This window comes from Mus caroli, unplaced genomic scaffold (assembly GCF_978045245.1).
Source record: "Mus caroli unplaced genomic scaffold, Mus_caroli_1 scaffold_6, whole genome shotgun sequence".
Classification (NCBI taxonomy): domain Eukaryota; kingdom Metazoa; phylum Chordata; class Mammalia; order Rodentia; family Muridae; genus Mus; species Mus caroli.
In genome coordinates, this window is record NW_028227261.1 from 6,737,661 (window position 1) to 6,763,744 (window position 26,084).

General features: G+C 48.2%; 1 protein-coding gene across 4 annotated transcripts in view; it reads right to left on the minus strand.

Annotated features, from left to right (window-relative positions):
• Positions 1–25,723, minus strand: part of Clstn1 (calsyntenin 1) — a 69,904-nt gene extending 44,181 nt beyond the window's left edge. For 3 of the 4 annotated variants that reach the window (XM_085838581.1, XM_085838582.1, XM_029476268.2), the window contains exon 1: positions 25,390–25,723. In XM_085838581.1, coding sequence (XP_085694707.1) covers positions 25,390–25,480 — 91 coding nt within the window. In that variant the 5' untranslated portion in view covers positions 25,481–25,723. The remainder of the gene's footprint in view (positions 1–25,389) is intronic. The other variant, XM_085838583.1, reaches the window with a different exon arrangement.
• Between the last annotated feature and the right edge of the window lie 361 nt (positions 25,724–26,084).

A 26,084-nucleotide genomic window follows, 5' to 3' on the forward strand; every position in this document is an offset into this window, starting at 1 on the left:
GTCACAGGAATGAAGGAGTCACACCCTGAGCTACAGCATCCCTGGGATCAGATCAGGTTCTCTCCTGAGTCTGGAATACCTAGAGAGGGCACATAAGACAGTGCCTGACTCAGACGGGGGTGGGGTGGGGTAGGTGTGGGGTGGGTGTGGGTGTGGGTGGCAGGGTCTCTGAGTCAGGTGGGTGGGGTCCAGTTTCCTCTGAACTCCTGCCTCAGGCGGTGACTGTAGACTAGTCACAGAGCAGTGGTTTCTGGGAACTAAGGTGTGAGGTGTGACCCAGAGACAGGGAGACTGGAGTTGAGACAGGAGTGTGTCTCTCTCAGGTGTCTATTTCTGGAACTGGCAAGGGGGGGGGGGCTAGAAAACTCACTCATTCCTGAAGAGGAGGGCATGGGAGATCAAACCTTAGAGGGCAAAGAGCCACCGTGCTCTGACCACCACAGAGCAGCAGGAAAGAAAGGCTGTCCATTGCCCCGTGCACTTCCACCGGGCGGCACAGCTCGAGACCTCACGCTGGAGGCTGATCCTGCTGTCACAGGTGTCACAGGACGCTCAGGGGCAGAGGCCACCCAGGGAAAACGGCAAGGTTCCTCAGCCAGAGTGGGTGGTCCTTCTCTGAAGTGCCCTCTGAACACTCCCACCTTGGGAGAGACCCAAACCGCAGCAGCTGTGACCACCCGCTCCTTGCTTTGCTTTGGCACAGTCCCCCTGCTTACGATCATCTTGTGGATGAACGCTAAGTCTCCGAGGGGTAGCACAGAATCTCCATGCAGGGCTGCCAAGCGTCTCTTTCTATGCATGCCACTCCTGGGTGCTTTAGGGCAGGCTAGGGTTTCCAAATCTCCCAATTGCTTCCTCAGAATCAGCTTATCTGTCCCAGCTTCCCATCTGCACCATGTGCATGCCCGGTGCCCTTGGAGACCAGAGGAGGGCGTCGGATCCCCTATAATTGGAGTTATAGAATTGGCTGAGCAGCTATGGTGAAGCTTAGAGTCCCGGGACTTAGAACACTCAGAATAACTCAGGCATTGTTATTATATGAGAGTCCCTTTCTTTTTCATATTCTCCTACCTTGGGGTCTAGTTCACCATTACATTGGTTCTGTTCTTTCCAGTTCTGTTCTTTCTATAATTGGATTCTATAATTGGAGTTATAGAAAATGGCTGAGCCACCATGTGGGTACCAGAAACCAAACCCAGGTCCCCGGCAAAAGTAGCCAGTGCTCTTAACAGCTGAGCCCTCGCTATAGAACCTACATGCAGTTTCCTATAGAATTAAATGCGTAACACGCGAGGGGTAGATCCCCCGAGAGTAACCACCTGGGAATAGCTCGGTGTCGGTCTGCGCAAGCGCTTATCATCGGGCGGGTGGGAGGGGCTTACAGTGCTGACTACAAACCTAGTTATCCCACAGGACACAAGCCATGACTTCCTTCATTTCCTATTTCAGTGCTATCAGAAAATACAGGCCAGGATTTGACCTTTCCCTCCTCCTTTATCACCGCCACATTTGTCTTGGATTTAAATAGGGCAGGGCACTGTCTCGAGCCCGGTAACTAATAGTCCAGCGGCATTTCCAAGTCCTGTTGTGTTTTTGGTCTCTGACCTTCACGCACAATAGAAAACTTTTATCACACGCGGTTCCAAAAAGGCCACGAGGTACTGAAAACCTGCTGACATTCATTATCGATGCAAAACCCTTACCAGCTGCTTCCCTGAGTGCCACCAAAGGCTGGCTATGAGCATCTATAAAGCCAGAAAGCCTGGTCACCAAATCAGAAGCCTGTTTTTCTTCCTTCTCTCTCCTTTGTTATCTGTGTTCTTATCATACTAACAATGAGACTAGTGGTCTGACAAGCCCTTGTATTATTTATAAATGTAATACTCTTATAATAAACAGAAAATTAAATTTATCGTATTCTGTCATGGGGTCTCTCAAGAAGCGCATTTATTTTCCTGGAAAGAACAGAACCAATGTAATGGTGAACTAGACCCCAAGGTAGGAGAATATGAAAAAGAAAGGGACTCTCATATAATAACAATGCCTGAGTTATTCTGAGTGTTCTAAGTCCCGGGACTCTAAGCTTCACCAGAGCTGCTCTTTAAGGGACCTTATGTACGGTGCCCACAAAGACGGATTTGCACAAGGAGACGGAGATGGACCATCTGATGGTTGCTGCTGCGGAGGAACCACATCCTTGGTTGAGTCCTGTGCCTCTTAGAGACCGAGGAACTGCAAGAGCTGGCAGCCAGGATTCACATGGACAAGTTCTCTGGATGCTTCAGGCAACGGCTGGGAGGAAAACTTCAGCTACAGCTCGCTCAGTGCCAAGCACGGGTCTGGGCCTCACTGCCTCGCTCAGCTGGGATCCTGAACACATGACGAGGCTTCCTGAGAACACGTGACAAGGCTCCCCCAAACACGTGACGAGGCTTCCCGCAAACACGTGACAAGGCTCCCCTCCCCCCCCCCCCCCCCCGTATGCCAGGACTGAGAACAGGAGGACTTACCATGATCAGGAACCCATGGGAACCCAGACTACCCTCCAGCCACCTTTCAAAGCCTCTGTCCTCACTAGGCTCCCTCCAATCCATCTGTTTGTCAAACTGGAGATGACATGAGGCCAGAACGAATAGATGGGATGTGTGGTGATTAATCAGTAAATTAGAGCGAGGCTCAGGCAACAAGATGGATGAAATGGAGGAAGAACAAAGGCTCGCACCAAACAGCGCATGGTGCTGACAGAAAAGGGTAGCTGGCCACACGGATACTGACAGGTATAGGGACCTTCATCAAACCCTCAGCCTGAAAGGCAGCATCCACACCCACACCGCTAGAGGTGCCCAGAAAGAAACCAGGCTGGCTGTGGAAATTTGAGAAACAATGTCACCTGAAGAACAGCTGAGGGAATCGAGGCTGCTTGGCTTGGAGACAGGCAAAGCTGACCTGCCCTCAAAGACAAAGCACAAGGTTCCCTTGGCTGTGGAAATCTTTCTGCTGGGGCAGGATGTTTCTCAGGGTCAAGGGACACGCTGCTTTGCAGAAGACCTGAGTTCAGTATCAGTGCTGACTTCAGGCACCTCACAACTGCCTCTAACTTCAGTTCTGTGGGATCCAATGTCATCTATCTTTTGGCCTCCTTTAGCACCCGCTATGTACATGGGATGCATACATACACACACACATACACACACTAATAAAGATTAAAACTAAATCTTTCAGCCCCATCTACAGAGCAAGCTCCAGGACAGCCAAGATTACACAGCGAATAAGACCGGTTTAGTAGGTACCCCAAAAGAGAAAGATCCTCTAAAGCAGAGGCTCCCAACCTGTGGGTCGTAACCCCCACAGGGGTTACATATCAGATATCCTGCACGTAAGTATTTACACTGTGATTCATAATAGTAGCAAAATTACAGTTATGAGGTAGCAAACTAATTCTGTCGTTGGGAGGCACACCATGCGGAACTGTAATAAAGGGTCACAGAGTCAGGAAGGCTCAGAACCACTGCCCTAAAACAAAGATATAAAAGTAGTTAGTTAGGAATCAAAACAAAAATGAGAGCTCCATCAGCATCATCAATAGAATAATCGACAAAAATCAAAGTTGGTTCTCTGAAAAAGATGAAACAAACAAAAAAAGACAAACTTCTAGGCAGGCTAAGAGACAGGAGAACCCTGGTGGTATAGAAATAAAAGAAGTGGGACTGGAGAGATGGCTCGGCAGTCAAGAGCACTGGCTGCTCATCCAGAGGACCCAGGTTCCATTCCCAGCACCCACACGGCTGCTCACAGGCATCAGTCATTCCAGTTCCATAGGATCCAGCGCCCTCTTCTGGCCTCCAAGGGCACTGCATACATGTGGTACACAGACATACTTGCAGGCAAAACACAAACACAAAATAAATATATGAAAAACGAATAATAAAAATAAAACTAGAGGGCTGGAGAGATGGCTCAGCAGATAAGAGCACTGACTGCTCTTCCGAAGGTCCTGAGTTCAAATCCCAGCAATCACATGGTGGCTCACAACCATCTGTAATGAGATCTACTGCCGTCTTCTGGGATGTCTGAAGACAGCTACAGTGTATGTACATATAATAAATAAATAACTCTTTAAGAATAAATAAAACTAGAAACATTTTTTTAAAAGGATGAAGAATTTGTAGACATTAGAATAAAGGAATAATACAAACAATTTGATTAACTAAAAGAAACGAATCAACTCCTTGGAAGGCAAAGTCTGCCAAAACTCAAACAAGGAATACACAAACCAAACAGATGATAAAGAAGAAAATTCCAGTGGATTTCTTTTCCGTTATCAATAAGCTGTTAAAACCCACAATCTGCTGTATAAAAACACTGTGTGGAGAGATGCCTCAGCAGATAAGAGCACTGGCTGCTCTTCCAGAGGTTCTGAGTTCAACTCCCAGCATCCACATGGTGGCTCACAGCCATCTGTAATGGGATCTGATGCCCTCTTCTGGCATGCAGATATATATGCAGATCACAAACATAAAGTAAATACTTTTTAAAAAGACAGGAAGACAAGCCACAGGCCTGTAAGGCACATCTACAGACGGTGTCTTGCATAAAGGATTGTCATGTCACCCACAATACATAAAGCACTCATATGCCTCAATAAAGAGCCAGGTGAAGCCAGGCATAGTGGTGCACATATTTAATCCCAGAGTTTAGGAGGCAGAGGCAGGAGGATATCTGTGAGTATGAGGTCAACCTGGTCTATAGGGTAAGTTCTAAGACAGCCAGGGGTACATAGTGAGAACCTGTTGACAGATGGGTGGATGGGGAGAGGGAGAGGGAGGGGGAAAGGGAGGGGGAGGGGAGGGGGAGGGGAAGGGGGAGCAAGCCAGACACACCTGTAGCCAGAGCTCCTCGAGAGACTTACGCAAGAGGATCACTGAGGTCAGCCTGGGCAACAAACTACAAGTTCCCACCTCAAAAGAGGATAAGGGCAGGAGCCCAAGGGCAAGCAGATGACTCTGTGAGCACATGAATGATCTCTTTATTTTTGTTATTATTATTACTTTTATTTCATGTGCATTGGTGTCTTGCATGCATGTATGTCCGTGCGAGGGTGTGAGTTACAGTTTTGAGCTGCCATGTGGTTGCCGGGAATTGAACCCAGGTCCTCTGGAAGAGCAGCCAGTGCTCTTAACCACTGGGCCATCTCTCCAGCCCCTAAGATAAACAATCTTAACATAGGCTAAAGACAAACAGAATCCTCTACAGACGATAAGATGAGTCAAGGTGTGACTAGATGTTCCCCATACACGCTGTCGGCCTGAACAGTGAGAGTCCACTAACCAGGCCAGCAGTCATAGAAAGTCAAACGCTGGGGAGGATACAAACAGGGACTCTCAATCACACTGCTGTGGAGGCAAAATGCTACCCCGAAGACACCGGCAGTTTCAGATGAGAGGCACCCTTACCCACTGTCCTTGGTCCTTACCCACTGTCCTTGGTACTTACCCTTGTAAATGAAAGATTTATGTCCACATAAACACCTGGGCTGGCAGGGAAACACACTTGCCACCAAACCTGGAAACCCAAGTTCAATCCCTAGAGATCCACACAATGCAGAGAGAGACCCAACCTCTTCAGGTTGTCCTCTGACCTCTGCATTTGTGGCATGGCACACATGAGCACACATGCGCGTGTGCGCACACACACACAAGTGAATGTAGTGAAAAAAGAAAAAGTCAACTGTCCACATTACATTGTATAAATGTTGTCTCAATTTTAAAAAGAGGTGCAGGCGATTTACATGGAATTAATAAAACAATATATACACTTATTCTAATGCCCAAAACACTCCACAAGGTTCATTCACTCTCCCACAACCCTAGGTAGCTACTGTTACTACGCTCATTTCAGAGATTTAAAAAAAAAAAATCTAGGTCACAGAGAAGTTAAATAACCCGTGCAAGAGCTCTCCGTAGGGAACGGCCACACCCAAACTCACCCCGTGGGATGCTCAGGCAGAATGCAGCTGACAGCAGGCGCCTTCCAACTGCAGAGGCAGAATAGGCCCTCCAAGGTAAAGCTTAGCTCGCTGAGGGGAGGGCTCCTCGCTGAGGGGAGGGCTCCCCTGGAGACAGGCGAGCAAGCTGGGCTCATACTGAAGATACCACACACTTAGCAAAGCCACAGCAGATTCTCTAGGCACTGGCCAGCGCTGCAGCCGCGGGGTGAGGGAGCACAGTCCAAGTTTCTGAGATGTTTACACATGTAAAATGCTGCAGAGGTTAACAAATACAACGTGCTAATTATACAAAATACTTGGGGCTGTGCTGGGGATGGAACTCAGGCCCTTGCTCTACACTGCACTTGAACTTTTTGTTTAAGACTTTTTTAAATTTTACATACATGAATTTACCTGCACCACATATATGCAGGAGTCAGCAGACCAGAGGGAGTCGGATCTCCTGAAACTGGAGTTACAGGCGGGTGGTTGTAAGCCACCACGTAGGTGCTGGGAACGGAACCCAGGTCTACAGTCAGAGCAGTTAGTACTCCTAACCTCTGAGTCATCTCTCCACTATTCAATCTTATCTGCTAGTCCTGAGCTATAAAAGCCAGTGACAGAGTTATCAGCCCTGGTTACTTTCCCTTTGGTAAAATGTGTAAGCAACGTGACTTCTGAAGTCCCTTTACTTCTAGAATCCCAGCATCGAAATTCAGAAGCTGAGGGGCTTTTTTGTTTTTTTTGTTTTTATTGCTGTTGATTTTAGGACAAATTAGTAGATTTTTTTTCTTTTATAGCTTAAGGGTTTTAAGTACCTAACATCCTAATGCAATACAATTCCAGGCTCTAGACTCTAGAGCCTGTTTAAGTGGACAGGCAGGCTGCCAACTTTACAAGTAAAGACGCTCTCTCTCTCTCTCTCTCTCTCTCTCTCACACACACACACACACACACACACACACACACACACGAGGGCAGAGGGGACTGGGGCAGAGCACCGTCAGGGGAGCCAGATGTATGGAATGTTGTCTAAGCAAAACCAAGTCACTGGCCTTATCAAGGATAACACCAAAGCACAAGTCCTGGGGTCAGCAGTTCACAGCCTTTCCCACGGGCACCGGGCAGGTCCCGAGGGTGGGACTGTCCCCGGGTAAAGCCTGATGCCGGAGAAATCCCAACAGTTTCCTCAGGACATGAAGCAGACAGCAAGCACAAGCTTCATTCACCACAGCTTTATAAAAGGCAGGCACTTTACAAGGTCAGCACCACGTCACGGGCTTGCAACGGCTGTCTTGGGAGGGTACACAAAGGTGATAATTTGTTGTTATTGTTAACAACTGAAGTTCAAAAGAGAAGGCCAACTTGGTAGTGTTTGCAGAGCATGTGTGAGGTTTGAACCCCAGTACCAACCACCTCCCAAGAAAACTCAGAAGTGTGCTGGAGAGATGGCTCAGTGATTAAGAGCACTGGCTGCTCTTGCAGAGGACCAGGCTTGGTTCCCAGGAGCCACAGGATGGTTACAACCTCCTGTAACTCCAGTTCCAGAGGGCCCTCCAACATCCCCTTCTGGCATCCATAGACACTACATGTGTGTGCTGCATATACATATACATACACACACATACATGGAAAACACCCATACATTAAAAAATAAAAATTAATAGATCTTTAAAAGAAAAGAAATGGAAGCATGGTAGTGCACTTCTGTAATCTCAATACTTGAGAGATGAAGGTAGGAAGGTCGTGAGTTCAAGGGCACCCTCTGTGAGGCAAGTGGACAGAAGAACTGGTAAGGCCGAGCAAGCCTAAACCCCGGGAAATCTCTGAATTGAGAACAGAAGGCGTGAGGCCAGCTCCCTGCCAAAGACCTGCTCTAGAACATGTAACCAAGACAGCCCAGTGCGGGGACCATGACAACTGGTCATGTAGCATAAACCCTGGAGGTCTCCATGTTAATGAGGGATCTAGATAGGCCCCGAGTGTTTAGCCAATGAGCTTCCCTTCCCGGGCATTCCTTCCACAAAAGTATTTAATTCCTGGTTCACCCTGAGTAAGATGAATGCATTCACATCTGCCATCAAATAAAGCAGTTTGGACAAGCAAGGACAGGCTCCTCTATCAAGGACCATGGCTGAGTGAGGCCTTCATCGTAAAGAGCATGCCTAAGTCTCCTGGAGCAGACCCTCTCTCTTCCAGCTCCTCCACACACTCCATACTGGATTCTGCCCACTTCCTGGGCTCAGCCATCCCCTTCCTGCCTGGCCTGTAGGGACCCAGTTCCTAACTCTCCGATGTCACCAGCAACATCTGGGTACACAGGAAGCCAGGAACCTTAGCGTCCATCCCAGCCCCCACTGTTTCTCACCTGGGACCCCTATCACAGACTGTGTTCTGCCTCCCCTGAGCGGCTTGCTGGGGGAGCTCAGACACCCCAGTGATGAAAAAGACACTCAGCCCCAACAACTATACTCAACTATACAATTTAGTTTGAGGTCAGCATCCCCTACATGACCCTACAGGTCAGCATCCTCCCCCCCCCCCAAATTTATTTTTAAAGAAAGCAAAGTAGGGTCCACAGTAGCACATCCTTTTAATCCCAGCACTCAGGACGCAGAGGCAGGAGGATCTCTGTGAGCTGGACATCAGACTGGTCTACAGAGTGAGTTCCAGGGCAGCCAGGGCTCCACAGAGAAACCCTGTCTTAAAAAACCAAATCAAACCAGACCAGACCAGACCAGACCAGATCAGACCAGACCAAACCAAGCAAAGTATTGTAGCTCAAAAGCACATAGCTAACCCAATACCACGCTGAAGGCTCCAACTGTGACAATGCCTCCCTGGGCTAGGGTGGCTTGTATTGTACCAGAAGCAATGCCAGGCCAGAGGGCCAGAACCCCACTCCAGGGAGCCCCTCATGGTTAATGAGGTTCATAGCAAGAGGAAGCAAGTGAGTCTCTGTGCTGAGGTAAAGCCATTCCTGGTGTGTGTGTGTGTGTGTGTGTGTGTGTGTGTGTGTGTGGTGTCCTCGTTGTCTTTTCAGAAATCTACACCTATGTGTCTGGGTAAGGCTGAATTTTCCTTATCTATCTCAGACAGAGCGGGCTAAGTATAGAGTTCAGCTCACTTCATAATCAGACACAGGGATTAGAAAGAAATCAGTGGGCTGGTGAGATGGCTCAGTGGGTAAGAGCACCTGACTGCTCTTCCAAAGGTCCGGAGTTCAAATCCCAGCAACCACATGGTGGCTCACAACCATCCGTAACGAGATCTGACTCCCTCTTCTGGAGTGTCTGAAGACAGCTACAGTGTACTTACATATAATAAATAAATCTTTTAAAAAAAAAAAAGAAAGAAATCAGTACCGCTCTTCTGACTAAAATGGTTGCTTGTTTTGGTTTTGGGGTGCTGGGCATCGAACCCAAGGCCTCCTGCACACTAGCAAGTGGTTTGTTTGGGTTTTTTGGTTCCTACAACTGAGTCACATCCCCAGCTCTCTAAACTGTTTCAGGAAAAAAAGAAACGAATATGCTAGTTGACCACGTGATGGGGGTTATTACTGTCTTAATAACTCATTATCAATTTGCTTAACTGGTCTTACTTTTGATTTCTGACACAGTAAATCTGCACAGAAACCAAACCACATTAACACAAGCTCCTTAGGTCCTTAGTCAAGTCTGAGACTGCCTGGTGTGAGCAAACCCAGCAGGAGGGAGGTGCAGGACCAGGGTAGGCTGTACTAGAGGCAGGTGTAGCTCTGTGAGTTCGAGGCCAGCCTGGTCTACAAAGCAAGTTCCAGGACAGCCAGGGCTACACAGAGAAATCCTGTTTCAAAAAACAAAACATAACAAAAACCATCAACAGTCAAGCCAAGTTCTAAAACCCTGAAGGGTGGTTACACAGGCTCAGCTACACTCTCTGAGTGTGGTCTGGTCTGGTTTGATACCAGGTCTAACCAGTCTGGTCTCAAACTCCTGGACTAAAGTGATCCTCCTGCCTCAGTCGCTGGCCTGCAGGAACTAAAGGCATGTGCCACCATATCTAAATCTGGTACAAAAAGCAAATACGCTACCTTCCAAGTGTTGGGATTAGATACTGAGACACCACACCCCACACCACATCAATGAAACACTTCAGGTACATATAACAAATGTCCTGGAACCTTGTCTAATGGACACCCCATCAGGAATATTCCATCTCTGAGAGCAAATGAGCATAGGGGAATATGCCTGTCACCCCAGCACTGGGAGGCACAGTGGGACCCTGTGAAGCTCAGAAGGCAGAGGGCTTACCTAGCATGCCCCAGGTTAGACCCCCAGCACTGCATAACCCCCTCACGGTGGCACTGTAATTCAGCACTAGGGGAAGGAGAGGCAAGAAGATCAGAAGCTAAAGATCACCCTCAGCTACAGTTAAGTCCAAGTCCAGCCTGGGACACAAACTCTATCAAAAAAAAAAAAAAGGAATTATGTAAAACAAACTTTAAATTTCTATTTTTATTTTATGTGCATAGATGTTTTTCCTACATATATGTCTGTGTGAGGGTGTCAGATCCCCCTGGAACTGTGAGCAGCCACATGGGTGCTAGGGATTTGTCTAAGTCAGGGTTTCTATTCCTGGACAAAACATCATGACCAAGAAGCAAGTAGGGGAGGAAAGGCTTTATTCAGCTTACACTTCCATGCTGCTGTTCATCACCAAGGAAGTCAGGACTGGAACTCAGGCAGGGCAGGAAGCAGGAGCTGATGCAGAGGCCGTGGAGGGATGTTTCTTACTGGCTTGCTTCCCCTGGCTTGCTCAGCCTGCTCTCTTATAGAACCCAAGACTACCAGCCCAGAGATGGCATCACCCACAAGGGGCCTTTCCCCCTTGATCACTAATTGAAAAAATACCTTACAGCTGGATCTCGTGGAGACATTTCTCCAACTGAAGCTCCTTTCTCTGTGATAACTCCAGCCTGTGTCAAGTTGACACAAAACCAGCCAGTACAGGATTGAACCTGGGTCCTCTGGAAGATCAGCCAATGTTCTATATCCCTGAGTCATCTCTCCAGGCCACAGCTTAATATTTTTTGATGACTACTTTTTATTTCACGTGTATGTCTCTTGCCTACATGTACCCCTGTGTACCATAGATATGCACTGCAGGCAGAGGGTGTTGGATCCCCTGAAACTGGAGTTGTAGACAGTTCTTACCTACAATGTGGGTGCTGGGAACTGAGCCCAATTCTGCAAGAAGAGCCAATGTTCTTAACCATTAAGCCATCTCTCCAGCCCTGTTCTGTGTTTTTATATCATGTGTGTACAGATGCATGATGCTTTGTGTCTGACTGTGGGTACGCATGTGCCACAGCCCACCTGTGGTCAGAGCAGAACCCCATGACACTGCTTCTCTTCAGGGACCTGACTCCAGTTTACAGGCTTCCACACCAAGGACTTTTATCTGCTGAGCTCGCTGGCTCTAAAAGAGTGGCTCTAAAACCCACTCTTTCTCTCTACTTTGGTGAAATACTTCGACAAAAGAGTAAAATCTGATTCTTATAGATTAAATAATTTGGAAAGCCCAAGGGGGCAGTTTCAAACAGCAAGTCTTAAGTTAAATTCTTTAATACAAACTCTTGGGTACATTTGATCAGTCATGGCTTTATGTAATGCACACTAATAAATAGTTCCTGAAAGGCAAGTGAAATGGCCCATGCCGAGAATCCCAGCACTGGGGAGCTCAGAAAGGGTCAGATAGTCTCCATGGTAGACACACCACCTGACCTGACCCAGGGGCACCGGGAGGCTCTTCCACACTCTTTCCTTCTGACTCCGTTCTTCTCCCTTGAGACCACAACAGACAGGCTGCTGTCCACCCTCTTACCCACCCTGGTGCAGAACTCAAGAAACTGGAAATCTCTCTCCACCTTCTCAACTCTTCACCCCAACTCCTCAGCATACACCTGACTCGGGGAGTTGCAGGCCATGATTCCCCATGCGATGGTGTCTGTGTGTGACTACACTTATTTCCTAACCCACTCACGCTTACTGCCGGCTGAGTAAACTTCCTGTGGTCACTTGGGAAACTTCGAGGGTTTCTAACATTTCCAAGCAGAAAATATCACTTGAGTTTCAAGTTGCTGTCCTCATGACAAACTTTAAACGGTGACCCGATGTGTAACCTCTGGATCATCTTGGAATCACACATGACTGTGGTCCCAGAAAACACTGTCAGAACCAACCTGGCTCTTAGCTGCTGCACAGCTCAGAAGATACCAGAGGTTAGAGTGTGCTGAGGGCCAGTTTACGACAACAGGATCTGAGTGGGGAGAGAGAATACCTCCTGCACCAGCTGCCTCAGTTTACCAGTGTATATTTGAATTTTAATATATTTATTTTATGTATATGAGTACACCATTGCTCTCTTCAGATACACCACAGGAGGGCATCAGATCCCATTACAGATGGTTGTGAGCCACCATGTGGTTGCTGGGAATTGAACTCAGGACCTCTGGAAGAGCAGTCGGTGCTCTTAACCACTGAGCCATCTCTTTAGCCCTTGAATTTCTAAAAGAAAATTCACTCAGCTTGTAGTTCCAGTTATTCAAGAGGCTGAGGTAGGAGGGTTTCGTGAGCCTAAAAGTTCAAGACCAACACCAGACGACATTGTGGGACTCCCTCTTAAAATTCAAAGTCAGGACTATTGGGGCTGCGTGGTGGCGCACGTCGTTAACCCAGCACTTGAGAGACAGAGGCAGGCAGATCTCTGTGCTTTCTAGGACAGCCAAGGCTACACAGAGAAACCTTGTCTCAAAAAAACAAAATAAAGACTTTTGCTCCATGTCCTCACGTGCTGACCTACTGCCTTGAGGTTCAACTTGAAACGGAAACTCAGACTGTCCCTCGAAGCCACCTATTAAGCCTGTGCCACACATGCCCAGCCCAAGAGTGAAGCTTGCCTTCACACTGCCCCTGGCTCTGCTCTACCTACCAGGGTTGAGAATCCCTCAAGCAGGAGGCAGTCACTCATCCACGCTGGGGGGGTGGGGTGGGGGAGTCTTCAGGCTCTCTCTGCCATTGCTTCACATCAGGCTCAGAGCCAGGACCCTGTACTGTGACTGTTTCCCTCTGCATATTGCCCGGTCTCCTCCTTGAGAAGACACAGGATGAGACAATGTCCATAGGGGACTTGAACCGCCAGAGCTCTGGTCACACCGAGCTAATATCAGAGAGAGCAACTGAGCTCACCCATGTTCTGCATTCCCAGTCCTAACCAGCTCTGGACAGGCCACTTCCACCTCTGCAGTCTGGCTGCTGCCAGCTCTGCCATCGCCAGCCTGGCCCTTCCTGTTCTCAGTGGCTCATTGCTCCCCCCAAAACGGTGCTGGTGACATCCGCTGGATGGCTCACTCCACACAGTTCCTGCCATCTTCCCCTCTGTCTCTGGTCACTGCTCTGATACCTAAGGCCCTGACACATCTGAAGACACAGGGACACCTCCTATAAGAGAAAAGCAGCGAAGACTGGCCACTCAGCTCTGCTCACCGTTGGCAGTACACTTTTATTTTGTGTATGTGTGTTTTACCTGCCTTTACATCCCTGGACTACTTGTGTGCCTGATGGGAACGGAAGAAGACATCAGACCCCTAGAGTTACAGTGAGTTGTGAGCATCTGTGGGTGTTGGGAATCGAACCAGAGCTGTATACAAGAGCAACAAATGCTCTTAACCCTTAGCCAACTGCCTACGGAGCCACCTGTCCAGCCCCACTTGTATTTTTTGTTTGTTTGTTTAAAGTAGCAAAAAGTACTTTTTTTTTTTTTTTTTTTTGGTTTTTCGAGACAGGGTTTCTCTGTGTAGCCCTGGCTGTCCTGGAACTCACTCTGTAGACCAGGCTGGCCTCCAACTCAGAAATCCACCTGCCTCTGACTCCCAAGTGCTGGGATTAAAGGCGTGCACCACCATGCCCTGCTCTGCAAAAAGTTTTTTTTTTTTTTGTTTTTTTTTTTTTTTTGGTTTTTCGAGACAGGGTTTCTCTGTGTAGCCCTGGCTGTCCTGGCACTCACTTTGTAGACCAGGCTGGCCTCGAACTCAGAAATCCGCCTGCCTCTGCCTCCCGAGTGCTGGGATTAAAGGCGTGCGCCACCACGCCCCGGCTGCAAAAAGTATTTTTAAGAAAAGTCAGGATAGCTTTTTTTTAAGAGTCAGTAAACTCAATCAGTTAGATAAGCAACTATGTATCACTGGCCGTGAGTGGCCTCTAAAACATCTCACTGAAACAAATATTGATACTGTAGCTTTTGTTACTAAAAGCCCCAGAAGTGGAGCCACATGACACTGTCCAGGGCTGGGGCTAGCCCGATGGCAGTATGCGTGCCTGAGATGCACACCCAATTCATAAAGAAAAGGCACCTACGATTTTATTTGTACTTTTTTTTTCTTCTTCTTCTTTTTTTTTTAATTCATAAAGAAAAGGCACCTACGATTTTATTTGTACTTTTTTTTTTCTTCTTTTTTTTTTTTTTTTCTTCGAGACGGGATTTCTCTGTGTAGTCTTGGCTGTCCTGGAACTCACTCTGTAGTCCAGGCTGGCCTCGAACTCAGAAATCTGTCTGCCTCTGCCTCCCGAGTGCTGGGATTAAAGGCATGTGACACCATGCCCGGCTTATTTGTGCACCAGAGCACACAGTGAAGTCTGCAGAGCAACATTCAGGGCTCCGTTCGCTCCTTCCACCAGGGGCTCAGGGGACTCAGGCTTGTGCGACAAGCACCTTTACCCGCTGAGCCGTACCTGCCTGCCCAGCAGTCAAGGTCTCTACGGCTGTACTCTGTTTTAATGTTACTTCATTTTGCGTGTATGTGTGTTTCGCATGCGTGCACTGCCTGCCGAGGGCTGAGGGCATTGGATACCTTGGAACTGGAATTATGGATGGAGGTGAGCTGCCATGTGGGTGCTGGGAACCCAACCTGAGCATGTGTTCTTAGCCCGAGCCACCTCCCCAGCCCCCTGGGTGCCTTTGGCTTTTGCAATAGGAGAGAGCAAGCACACAGACAGAGCACACACATAGACAAAGCACGGGCTCTAGCATTAAGCACACAGACAGACAGAGCACAGGCTCTAGCATTAAGCCACGCTCTTAACCACAGGTCAATTTATTTAAGTGTATGTGCACGCCACAGGAGTGCTGCTGGCCCTGAGGAGGTCAGGGGAGAGCCTCGGACCCCCTGAAGCGAGAAGCGAGAATCGCTGCCTGGTAAGAATGCTAGGAACCAACTCAGGTCCTCTGCAAGAGCAGTAACATGTCTTAACTGCTGGGCCATCTCTGTAGCCACAGGCTATTTATTTTACATTTGAAGTACTGACGATGTGTCCTAACCACCCCTTTGCTAAGCGAGCCCACCCACATACTCCTGGGCAGGGCCTTTGTAAACCTTTGCCAAACCAAAAACAAACAAAAAACCCGCTTTAATGAGGAATCACACGTAGGGATATTGCCTTAGTCAGGGTTTCTATTCCTGCACAAACATCATAACCAAGAAGCAAGTTGGGGAGGAAAGGGTTTATTCAGCTTACACTTCCATACTGCTGTTCATCACCAAGGAAGTCAGGACTGGAACTCAGGCAGGGCAGGAAGCAGGAGCTGATGCAGAGGCCATGGAGGGATGTTTCTTAACTGGCTTGCTCCCTCTACCTTGCTCAGCTTGCTTTCTTATAGAACCCAGGACTACCAGCCCAGGGATGGCACCACCCACAATGGGCCCTCCCACCCTTGATCACTAATTGAGAAAATGCCTTACAGCTGGATCTCATGGAGGCATTTCCTCAAGAGAAGCTCCTTTCTCTGTGATAACTCCAGCTGTGTCAAGTTGACACAAAACCAGCCAGTCCAGGTATGAAGATATTTACAACATCAGCCCGCAGCAACTCCGGCTTATAACCTTCCCTCAGGATTTCCGAGACGCTCAGCCATTAATGCAGCGCTGTAACAGGGCTCAGGCACAAAGCTGGCTGCGGCCCTCCTGCCAGCCCCCACCCTACTGTTCTTCCAGTTTTTACCCAGAGGACACCAGGAAAGAAAAATCATAGTCAAGTCCGTGTACACTGTTCTTACTTGTGATAATGTTTGAAATGCATGGCAGGAAAAAGAGATGAGGGATTAGCCGTGAATTTTAATGACTGCCGTCCTAAGTACTAATTCCATATCCAACATGAAACTGGCAGGAATTAGTCAACATATTCTAAAAGTAAACACAATCTGTTTGACACAGGGTTTTAATCCCCCCCAATCACGCAGCCACCCACTTGCTCTCACTGTCTCTGATGGACTTAGAATGACAAGTCTCTGGCAAGGTGCTGTGCACACAAAGAAGGGGCAGCCTTCATCCTGAGGCTGTTAGAAAAGAGAAGACTGGAGTCTCCCAGGAGGCCAGAGGCGAGCATCAGCTGGGAGGGTGGGCGAGCACTGGCTGGTTCATTTGGAAGGCTGCAGAAGGAGGCCTGCGGAAAGTTAAAGGCTGGCTCCAGAGAGAGAGTGAGTTCTAACCCGGTCTTGGACACAGGGTAAGACCCTGTTCCACACACGAGTGTGGCTTGGCCTTAGAGTACTATCCTACAGTACTAGAATGCAAGATGCCACATTCGAGTGTGAATGTGTTAATGAGAGTGTGTGTGTGTGTGTGTGTATCTGATGCCCAAACCCCATAACTGGCTGTCGTCCCAGCACATGGAGGTGGAGGCAGAAGGATCAGAAGTCCGAAAGGGCATTCTCAGCTTCGTATGGAATTCGAATTTTTAATTATTTTTAAGTATTGGAAGATCTTGGAATAAATACCTTTGTTTCTTTTATTTTAAGGAGGTATTAAAAATGGCAGGTTTTTTTGCCCGGCAGTGGTGGCACACACCTTTAATCCCAGCACTTGGGAGACAGAGGCAGGCGGATTTCTGAGTTCGAGGACACCCTGGTCTACAGAGTGAGTTCCAGGACAGCCAGGGCTATACAGAGAAACCCTGTCTCAAAAAACCAAAAAAAAAAAAAAAAAAAAAAAAAAAAAGGCAGTTTTTACCAAGTTTTAAAATGCATTTGAGGGCTGGTGAGATGGCTCAGTGGGTAAGAGCACCCGACTGCTCTTCCGAAGGTCAGGAGTTCAAATCCCATCAACCACATGGTGGTTCACAACCATCCGTAACGAGATCTGACTCCCTCTTCTGGAGTGTCTGGGGACAGCTACAGTGTACTTACATATAATAAATAAATAAATAAATAAATAAATCTTTAAAAAAAATGCATTTGAATCTAAAAACGTATCTCTAAGTGTTTTGTACTAGGATTAAAGGCTGGGTAAATAAGGATCACTCATTAAAGAATGAACTCAAAAGACCAGACAAGATAATCATCTAGTTTTTAAACCCTGGTCTTTGATTAGCATAACAGAAATATAATGAATGAGCCACCGTCATCTTCTAAGCTAGCTGGAGCCCAGGACTTCACGTGTCACTTCCGGCCCCCTCGTGAAGCTCAGCCCTGCTCAGAAGCCTAGACCTACACTCTGCATGTGTCCCTCACCCCTCACATGAGCTGGCTCCACCTCAGATCACCAAGCATCAGAACTTGGGAGATTCTGGGCCACAAAGCGTTGCAGGCCTCTCCCAGTGAAAGGTGACAAAGAGCTGAAGGCTGTGATGACGCCAAGATAGGAAAGAGCGATAGGACTCGATAGGATTCATTGCAAAGGAAATTGGAGCAAGAGAAAAGGCAGCTTTGTATCCAGAGGCCCGTGGGGCAGGCGGGGGGTGGGGGGGGCTGGCGGAGATGGACGGATGACACAGGAGGGAACCGGTTAGGTGAAATACTTCTTTGCCCCAGTAGGAAAAAATGAGCAACCTAGGACTTAAGAACAGACAGCTGTGAATGTGGTGTTTGAGTAGAAAAATCCTACCCTGGGCGCCTGTGAAGGCTCCAGGATGGTGAAGCCCATCTGGTTAAACCAAAAGTAGCCAGGATTGGTGGGACAAGCCTAGGGTCTCTCTTCTTGGCAGCAGGATCAGAGAACCAATGAGAGACTCAGCTACCCAAACAGTTCAGGCCGGGCTACATGGGATTTGAAGAAGAAGGAGGAAGAAGGAAGAAGGAAGAAAGAGGAAGGAAGAAGGGAGGAGGAAGAGGAGGAGGAGAAAGGAGAAAAAGAGGAGGAGGAAGAAGGAGGAGGAGGAGGAGGAGAAGAAGAAGAAGGAGAGGAGGAGGAGGAAGAAGGAAGGAGAAGGAGAAAAAGAGGAAGAAGAAGGAGAAGGAGAAAAAGAGGAGGAAGAAGGAGAAGGAGAAAAAGAGGAAGAAGAAGGAGAAGGAGAAAAAGAGGAGGAAGAAGAGAAAGGAGGAGGAAAAAGAAGAAGAGGAGGAAGAAGAAAGAGTAAGAAGAAGAAAGAGGAAAAAGGGAAGAGGAGGAAGAAGTTACCATAAGACCTACAAATTAAGAAGAGGAAGAAGATGAGGAAGAAGAAGAGGAGGAGGAGGAAGAGGAGGAAGAAAGAGGGAGTTACCATAAGACCTACAACTCCCACCCCTACACACACACTCAAGAGATCTTACAACTCACCCTCAAAATCTTGTGCATAAATGTTCATAATATAGAAAAGGCACTAAGAAGCCGGGCGTGGTGGCGCACGCCTTTAATCCCAGCACTCGGGAGGCAGAGGCAGGCGGATTTCTGAGTTCGAGGCCAGCCTGGTCTACAAAGTGAGTGCCAGGACAGCCAGGGCTACACAGAAAAACCCTGTCTCGAAAAACCAAAACCAAAAAAAAAAAAAAAAAAAAGAAAGAAAAGGCACTAAGTGGACGTTACCCAAGGCCTCCCAGCTGATGAATGAATACATAATTTTATGGTTTGTGAATTCTACCTCCGTAGTGTTGTTTCAAAGGGAGTGTCAGGATGTAGCTTGGTGGCAGGGCACTTGCTTACTATACACAGGGCCCTGGGCTCCAGCTACAACATCATTATCAGGTAATTATTTTTTAACATGGATATGGGAAGCACTGGCTTTCTTTTGACCTCAACAGTGAGTTCGGAGGCTGACTGTTTACCTAACATGCGTGAGATGAAGAATGGGTTAAACAGAGAAGCTGGGAGGAGACTCAACAGGGGCCCTTGAGAGCTGACCTGAGGCAGATGACTGAGACAATACCCACCTCTGACTGATGGAAAAGGTACAAAGGAAAACACAGACCTTCTTTGGGTACACTGCCTGCCACGCTCTTCCTGCTGGGGTTCCGAGTGGAAGGAAGCTGACCTCAGATGCACTTACAGGCTTTTAAGTATATATCTATATATTCAGTTACTTTGAAGTCATTGAATCTTTGCCGAGAACTTTTTTTTAAAAAAAAAGAAAAAAAAAGCACTCAGCTCTGGATCCTTTGAAAATGTCTGCTCTAATAATACCATCATAAATGATAAGATGAGCAAAATCACAGCTAAAATGCTGGAGACAAAGGCCAGGACAGTTCTGAGCTATCTCAGGGCAGTGTCTCGTCTGTGATGGCTCTTGGAGAGATTGTGTTCAGAGAGGGGCTGCCACAGCACACAGCTCCCACCTGTGACTCTCCATAGCCTCTGCTTGTGTCTAAAGGGCACTGTGGCGTTTAGGTTTTTAAACAAGAGAACATGACTGCACATGACTGTATAAAACATCTCCAGTCCACAGCACACATTCCTCCCTTTCTGTATAAGCTGCATTTTAAAGGAGAATCGACATCTTAAATCTCCGTTTGCAAAGATGGAATTCCTCTTGAGAAACTCTGCTCCCACCAAATCAAGACCACAGGAAAAGCAAGCTAGAATGTTCTGCAGCCAGAGTATGTGAGGTACACAGACTTCTGGCACTGGCCTGGAACTCACTGCAGGGTCCAGGCTGGCTTTGAACTTGTGGCAATCCTCCTGCTTCAACCTCCTCAGTGCTATAATTACAGGTATGTATGCCATCATCATGCCTGGTTTGTTTCAATTTTAAAGATTTTTTTTTTCAGCTTTAATTTTTATGTGCGTTTCTCCTGCATGTAAGTCTGTGCATTGCATGTGTGCAGTACCCCTGGAGACCAGAAGAGGGCACCAGATCCACTGGAACCAGAATTCCTGGTGGTTATAAGCCCCTGGGAACCAGACCTAGGCAATTGTGAAACTTGGTTCTATTTTTAAGTGTTTAATACATACACATATTATATGTGTGTATTTTGTATTATATGTATGTATCTTGGTGGGGAAGCTTGCATTTGTCATGGCACATGTATGGAGATCAGAGTACACAACTTGTGGGAGTCTGTTCTCTACTATCATGTAGGTCCCCAAGATGCACCTTATAACAAGTCGTAATGAAAAGTGCCTTAGCCGGGTGTGGTGGCGCACACCTTTAATCCCAGCACTCGGGAGGCAGAGGCAGGCGGATTTCTGAGTTCGAGGCCAGCCTGGTCTACAAAGTGAGTTCCAGGACAGCCAGGGCTATACAGAGAAACCCTGTCTCGAAAAACCAAAAAAAAAAAAAAAAAAAAAAAAAGAAAAGTGCCTTACCCATTAAGCCATCCCACCAGTCCGGTTTCAGTTCTTTTTTTTTTTTTTTTTTTTTTTTTTTTTTTTTTTTGGTTTTTCGAGACAGGGTTTCTCTGTGTAGCCCTGGCTGTCCTGGAACTCACTTTGTAGACCAGGCTGGCCTCGAACTCAGAAATTCGCCTGCCTCTGCCTCCCGAGTGCTGGGATTAAAGGCGTGCGCCACCACGCCCGGCCGGTTTCAGTTCTTTTAAATGAAAATTCTATCAAGAAAAAAATAATCACATTTTTCTGTGATACAAAGCAATTGAGAAAATAATGCAACCTGTTTATTTGATCGAAACACGGTCTCCTATGGCCCAAGCTAGCCTGTAACTTTCTGTGCAGTCAAGAATGATCCCAAACCTGATTCTTCTGCCTCCATCTCCCAAGTGCCAGATTAGATCAGGTAATTCATAATTACCTGAGTTGTAATATTTTTTCAGTTTTGTTGAAAAACAAACAAACAAACCCTTATTTCAGGTTTATCATTTTAAACCTTTAGACCTGAAACTTACCCAGCTACTGAAACTTGTTAAAAATATGGCATTTTCTGATTTCAATTTTAAAAAAGCTATACTTATTTCCCCCAAAATATATTATCTCAGGCCATATTCTCATAAACGAGTTGTTCTTGTTGATTTAAAAGATAAAATTACAGGCCTGGTGATGGTGGTGCACGCCTTTAATCTCAGCACTTAGGAGGCAGAGGCAGGTGGATCTCTATGCGTCCAAGCAAGTTCCAAAACAGCCAGAGCTACACAGAGAAACCCTGTCTCCACAAAAAATTATGAGCTGGAGAGATGGCTCAGCAGTTAGGAACACTGCCTGATCTTCCAGGGGACCTGAGTTCAATTCCCAGCACTGACATGACAGCTAAGAATTAGTAATATTTTATTAATTCTTCTGCATTTACAGGTCCAAATAAATAAAATGTTTGACTAAAGATAATATTAAATTCTGTATTTAAATAATCCCCCTCACCTCAAAGTTATTTCTAAGAACCTATTTAACAGGGGCTAGCAAGATGGCCAGATGGCATGCTCCCCTCCCCCCAAATTAAAAAAAAAGTAAAAAAAAATTAATGGGGGCTGGAAAGATGGCTCAGCGGTTAAAAGCACTGATTGCTCTTCTGAAGGTCCTGAATTCAGATCCCTGCAACTACATGGTGGCTCACAACCATCAGTAATGAGATCTGGCGCCCTCTTGTGGAGTGTCTGAAGTCAGCTACAGTGTCCTTATGTGTAACAGTGAATAAATCTTTAAAATAAAAATTTAATGGGGTAAACACTATGCAAAAAAGAGCAAGTGAGATAGAGAAAGGGAGAATAGGGGGTTCACAGAGAGAGGGGAGAATATTTCAAATAGAGGGGTGAGGGGCAGGAGATGTAGCTCAGGGTGTGTTTCTTCAGCCACATGCAAGACCCTGGGCTAAATCCCCAAGTCAGCACCTGTCTCTAGAGAAACTTTAGCTGTCAAACAGGACAAGGAGGAGGGCTTAGGAGCTCCTAATATATGGCTTACTGTGGCATTTTGATTTTGAAGACAAAAACAAAGAACACAAACAAACAAACAACAACAACAAAAACCTTAGTATTTCAATTTTAGGCTGTGAGAAGTCTGTGTGAAAATTTTGCCAGGCAGGGGTGATGCACACCTTTGAGCTCAACACTCGGGAGGCATAAATAGAAAGATCTCTGAATTAGAGGCAGCCTGGTCTACAAAGCTGGTTCCTGGACAGCCAGAGCTGCTACACAGAGAAACCCTGTCTCAAAAAAAAAAAAAAAAAAAAAAAAAGCAAGCATAAAACCAGCAGATCTCACATTCATGTAGCTTTCAACTTCTGCACTCCTGACCGTATTTCCCAGTATCCTTGGACAGAAGATAAGCTGCTGCAGACATGACCATCCAGGACATGCAGAGGAGACTTCTAATATTTTGATTTACATATTTTGATTTTTTAAATTAAAGTAAAATTCTATAGTACTCTTAAAAACAACAACAAAACAAACAAACAACGGAATTAGCCAAACAGGAGGTGCACAACAGAATTAGCCAAATAGGAGGTGCGATATATGTAACCTCAGCAATGGGGAAAGAGCCCAGGCAATCACAAGTTCAGGGCCAGCCTGGCCCACATAGCAAGTTCCTAGCTATAGAGTGAGACTATCTCAAAGATGGGGGGAAAACAAAACAAAACAAACAACAGCTAATTAATAGTCCAGTGCAATTTTATATTAGGATAGCTGTCATTCTCACTATAAGTCCGCAAGTGACCTTTATCTCATTCATCATCATTAAAGGCATATGGAGGCTGACCAACAGTTTATGCCATTCCATCTTGCAACAAGAAACAAACGGGAATGCTGAAGGGGCAGTGTGTCTCAGGAGCAGATGCCTGCCCAGCCTTCGAGCCCTGGGCTCCGTCCCCAGCACCAGCGTTGCAGGGAGGAGGACTCAGATGTTCACTGGAATAATGAGCCCAGGGAAAGTGCCTCCAGAAACCGCATATTTACATATAAAACTCATTTGTAACATTTCAAACTGAAATTGTTTTATTAGCATGTCATGGAATATTCATGACCATGCAAGCTGAAAAAAAAAACGGCAAATGCAAAAGAAAAACTGATGTTCAAACATGTTTACTTTGAAGACGTTGGAAATTTCACATTCCTCTCAGCCATAATGATGGTAATCAGGTGAGCCTGACCATCGTTTACCCAAGTAACTAAAAGATGAGCAGTACTGTAGGTAGATGCAGGAAGACACCTTAAAAGCAGTGATTCAAGCAGGCGATGCTATTACCAACTCAACTAAATATTACTTGAACTGTTTCCAAAATACCCAGCCCTCCCCTCCTTTCATGTATGGGCTGGTTTTTTTTTTGTTTGTTTTTGTTTGTTTGTTTGTTTGTTGTTGTTCCAAAAGAAGCAACACCAAGTTTTCTCCCTCTTAAATAGATCAGGCTTCAAACCTCATTTCATACTTGGTTTGCTGAAACTTTTCAAAAAAAAAAATCAAATGCACGGTAATTAGATACTTAGTGGCAAGGAGCTGAATTTGACAAGAATGGACAGAATGTTCTAGATGGAATAAAAGAAGTTTTCAGTTTATCACCCTCTGTGTGGCACGCTGGAACAAAGGATGCTTTTGCCCTCTTCTGCCCTTTTTGTGAACACAACTTTCCTTAAGTCAGGCCAAGGAGAAACGGCAATCTTTTTTTAAAGCTTGCAAAGTTATTAGGTGGCCATCTCACCCAGACTTCTATCAATCCTCCTCCCACAAAGCTCTTTTGATTTCCAAAATATACACTTGAAGAAAATAGATTCGAGCACTCTCTACAGACTATCTACCTAGACTACTTTAAGACCAGGAAAAATGTTTACGGTTTCCAAGTTCCATTCAGAAGGCTTTATCTGCAATGCGTAAGCGGTTTTGGTGGCAAGCTCGGTCAATATCAGAAGGCAGGTACAATGTTTAGATGAAGCGGATGAAGATTTAAAACAGCAAAATCCTATTTGCCTCCCACACTCCTAAGGAATTAGCGGGGCTGGCTGGTCTCTGTGGTGGTCATACAAGTCTGGTACACACTCTGAGTAAAGGTGCAGCGGACGAGCGCTTTGTTCACACTGGTGGATGAAAAGTGATCACAAACACCTTCTCAATTTCGTCTTTGGGCAAAAGGGTGGGAAGGAAGCGGAGTTTTCGCCTCTGTTACTTCCGAAACCGCGTTTAAAGGACGCGGAGAGGAGGCGAAAAGGGGCGAAGTCGTGGTGTCCACCTAGCCGCAGCAGAGAACCGGGATCTTGGGAAAGTGATGCGGAGGAGTGGAATCTTATGTAAGCACACACCAAAATCCTTGCGTGCATCCCTAGGCTGATCACCCAACACACGTACACAGCATCCCACCCAGGGGAGCACCCCCAGACTGCGTGCGCTACTGGAAAGTGGGCTGACCCCCACCGCGCGTCCCCAGATCTCCCCAGACCAGCACTTCAAGCACCCTAGGGCTATAACTAGGGCAGTCAAGGCCCAGGTGCCCCGCCCGGGAACGAAATTGGCTTCCCCAGGCATCTGCAGCGCGCGCCTAGGTTCTCCGGAGCTCTTCTCTGAGCGCCTGAACCTGAACCTCACGTAGCGAGCGGGCTCGATGTTCCGCACTCAGCCCAGAGCCCCGCTCCCAGGCAATCAGTCACACAATCGGGTCGGAACCCCGCGCCCCAGCAACACTACCTCACTCGGCACCGATCCCTGTGCGCTGACACTATTCCTGCACTGGGTCCCGTACCTGTGCACCTGACACGATCTGGGCCCCGAACCTTGCTGGAGGCGATCTGCGCACCGGGATCCGAGCCTCGCCCAATACGACGCGCGCTCTCGGACCTGAACCCTCGGCCCTGGCACAATTCCCACACTCGGACCCAAATCCCGCAGCCCTGCACGACTCCTGCACTCTGCCCCCCTCCTTGCACCCGGTTACTATTCCCAAACTCGGACCCAAACCTTGCCCAATATGATTCGCGCACTCGTATCCGAACCCTGGGCCTCGGCACGATCCCCACACTCGGACCCGAACCTTGCCTGATACAATGCGCGCACTAGGACCCGAACCCTGGGCTCTGGCACGAGTCCCGCACTCGGCCCAGAACCCAGAGGCCCTGCAGGACTGCAGCACTTGCCCATAACCCCGCCGCCCCTCATGACCCTCGCACTCAGCCCCCCACCTTGCACCCGAGCACGGTTCCCGCACCCGGCCCCAACCCGAACCCCGCGGCCCCGCATGACTTCTGCATTCGGCCCAACCTTGCACTCGGTTCTGACTCCCGCACCCGGCTCACCGCGCCCCGCCGCTTACCTCGCGCGGCCCAGACCCCGCCGCCGCACAGCAGCCCCGCCAGCAGCAGCCGGACGGCCGGGGCCAGCGCGGGCGCAGGGCGGCGCAGCATCGCTCGGGCTCGGGGCGCCACGGCCGGCCCGACGCGGAAGCAGCAGGGAGTCGCGCGGGACGCCGAGAGGGGCGCGGGCAGCCGGGGGCCGGCGGCTGGGCGGCGCGGCGAGCACCGGGATGGGAGCGGCAGCCGCCGTGCTGCTGGGCCGCGCGCGCCCTCCCCTCGTCGGCAGCGCTGCGCTGGAGGCGGCGGCGGCGGCGGCTAAGATGGCGGCGGCGCTCTCTCTCGGGTCTGGCGAGGGTACCCGGCCGGGGGCGGGGTGGCGGCGGGCGGGGCGGGGAGGGAGAGCGCGCGCGCACGCTCCCCGCTCCGCGGGTGCGCGAGCCCACAGACTGAGCCCTGGGTGCGCGCCTGCGGGGACGCGCCGAGGAAGGTTGGCCCGGGAGCAGCTGGGAGGGACCCGCAGGACGCGCCCCCTGCCCGCGGCCGCCCCGGAGCATCCACTCCTCCTCCTCCTCGCGCGCGCCCCTGGACGCTGCACCTGGAAGCCCCCCAAGGCTCCTGGGGATCCGCTCCTCGGTTTCCGAACCTAAGGACTTGTCCTACTGCAGATCCTAGGGCCTCAGAGCTCCAGCACCCGGCCACTTCATCCAAGCGGAGT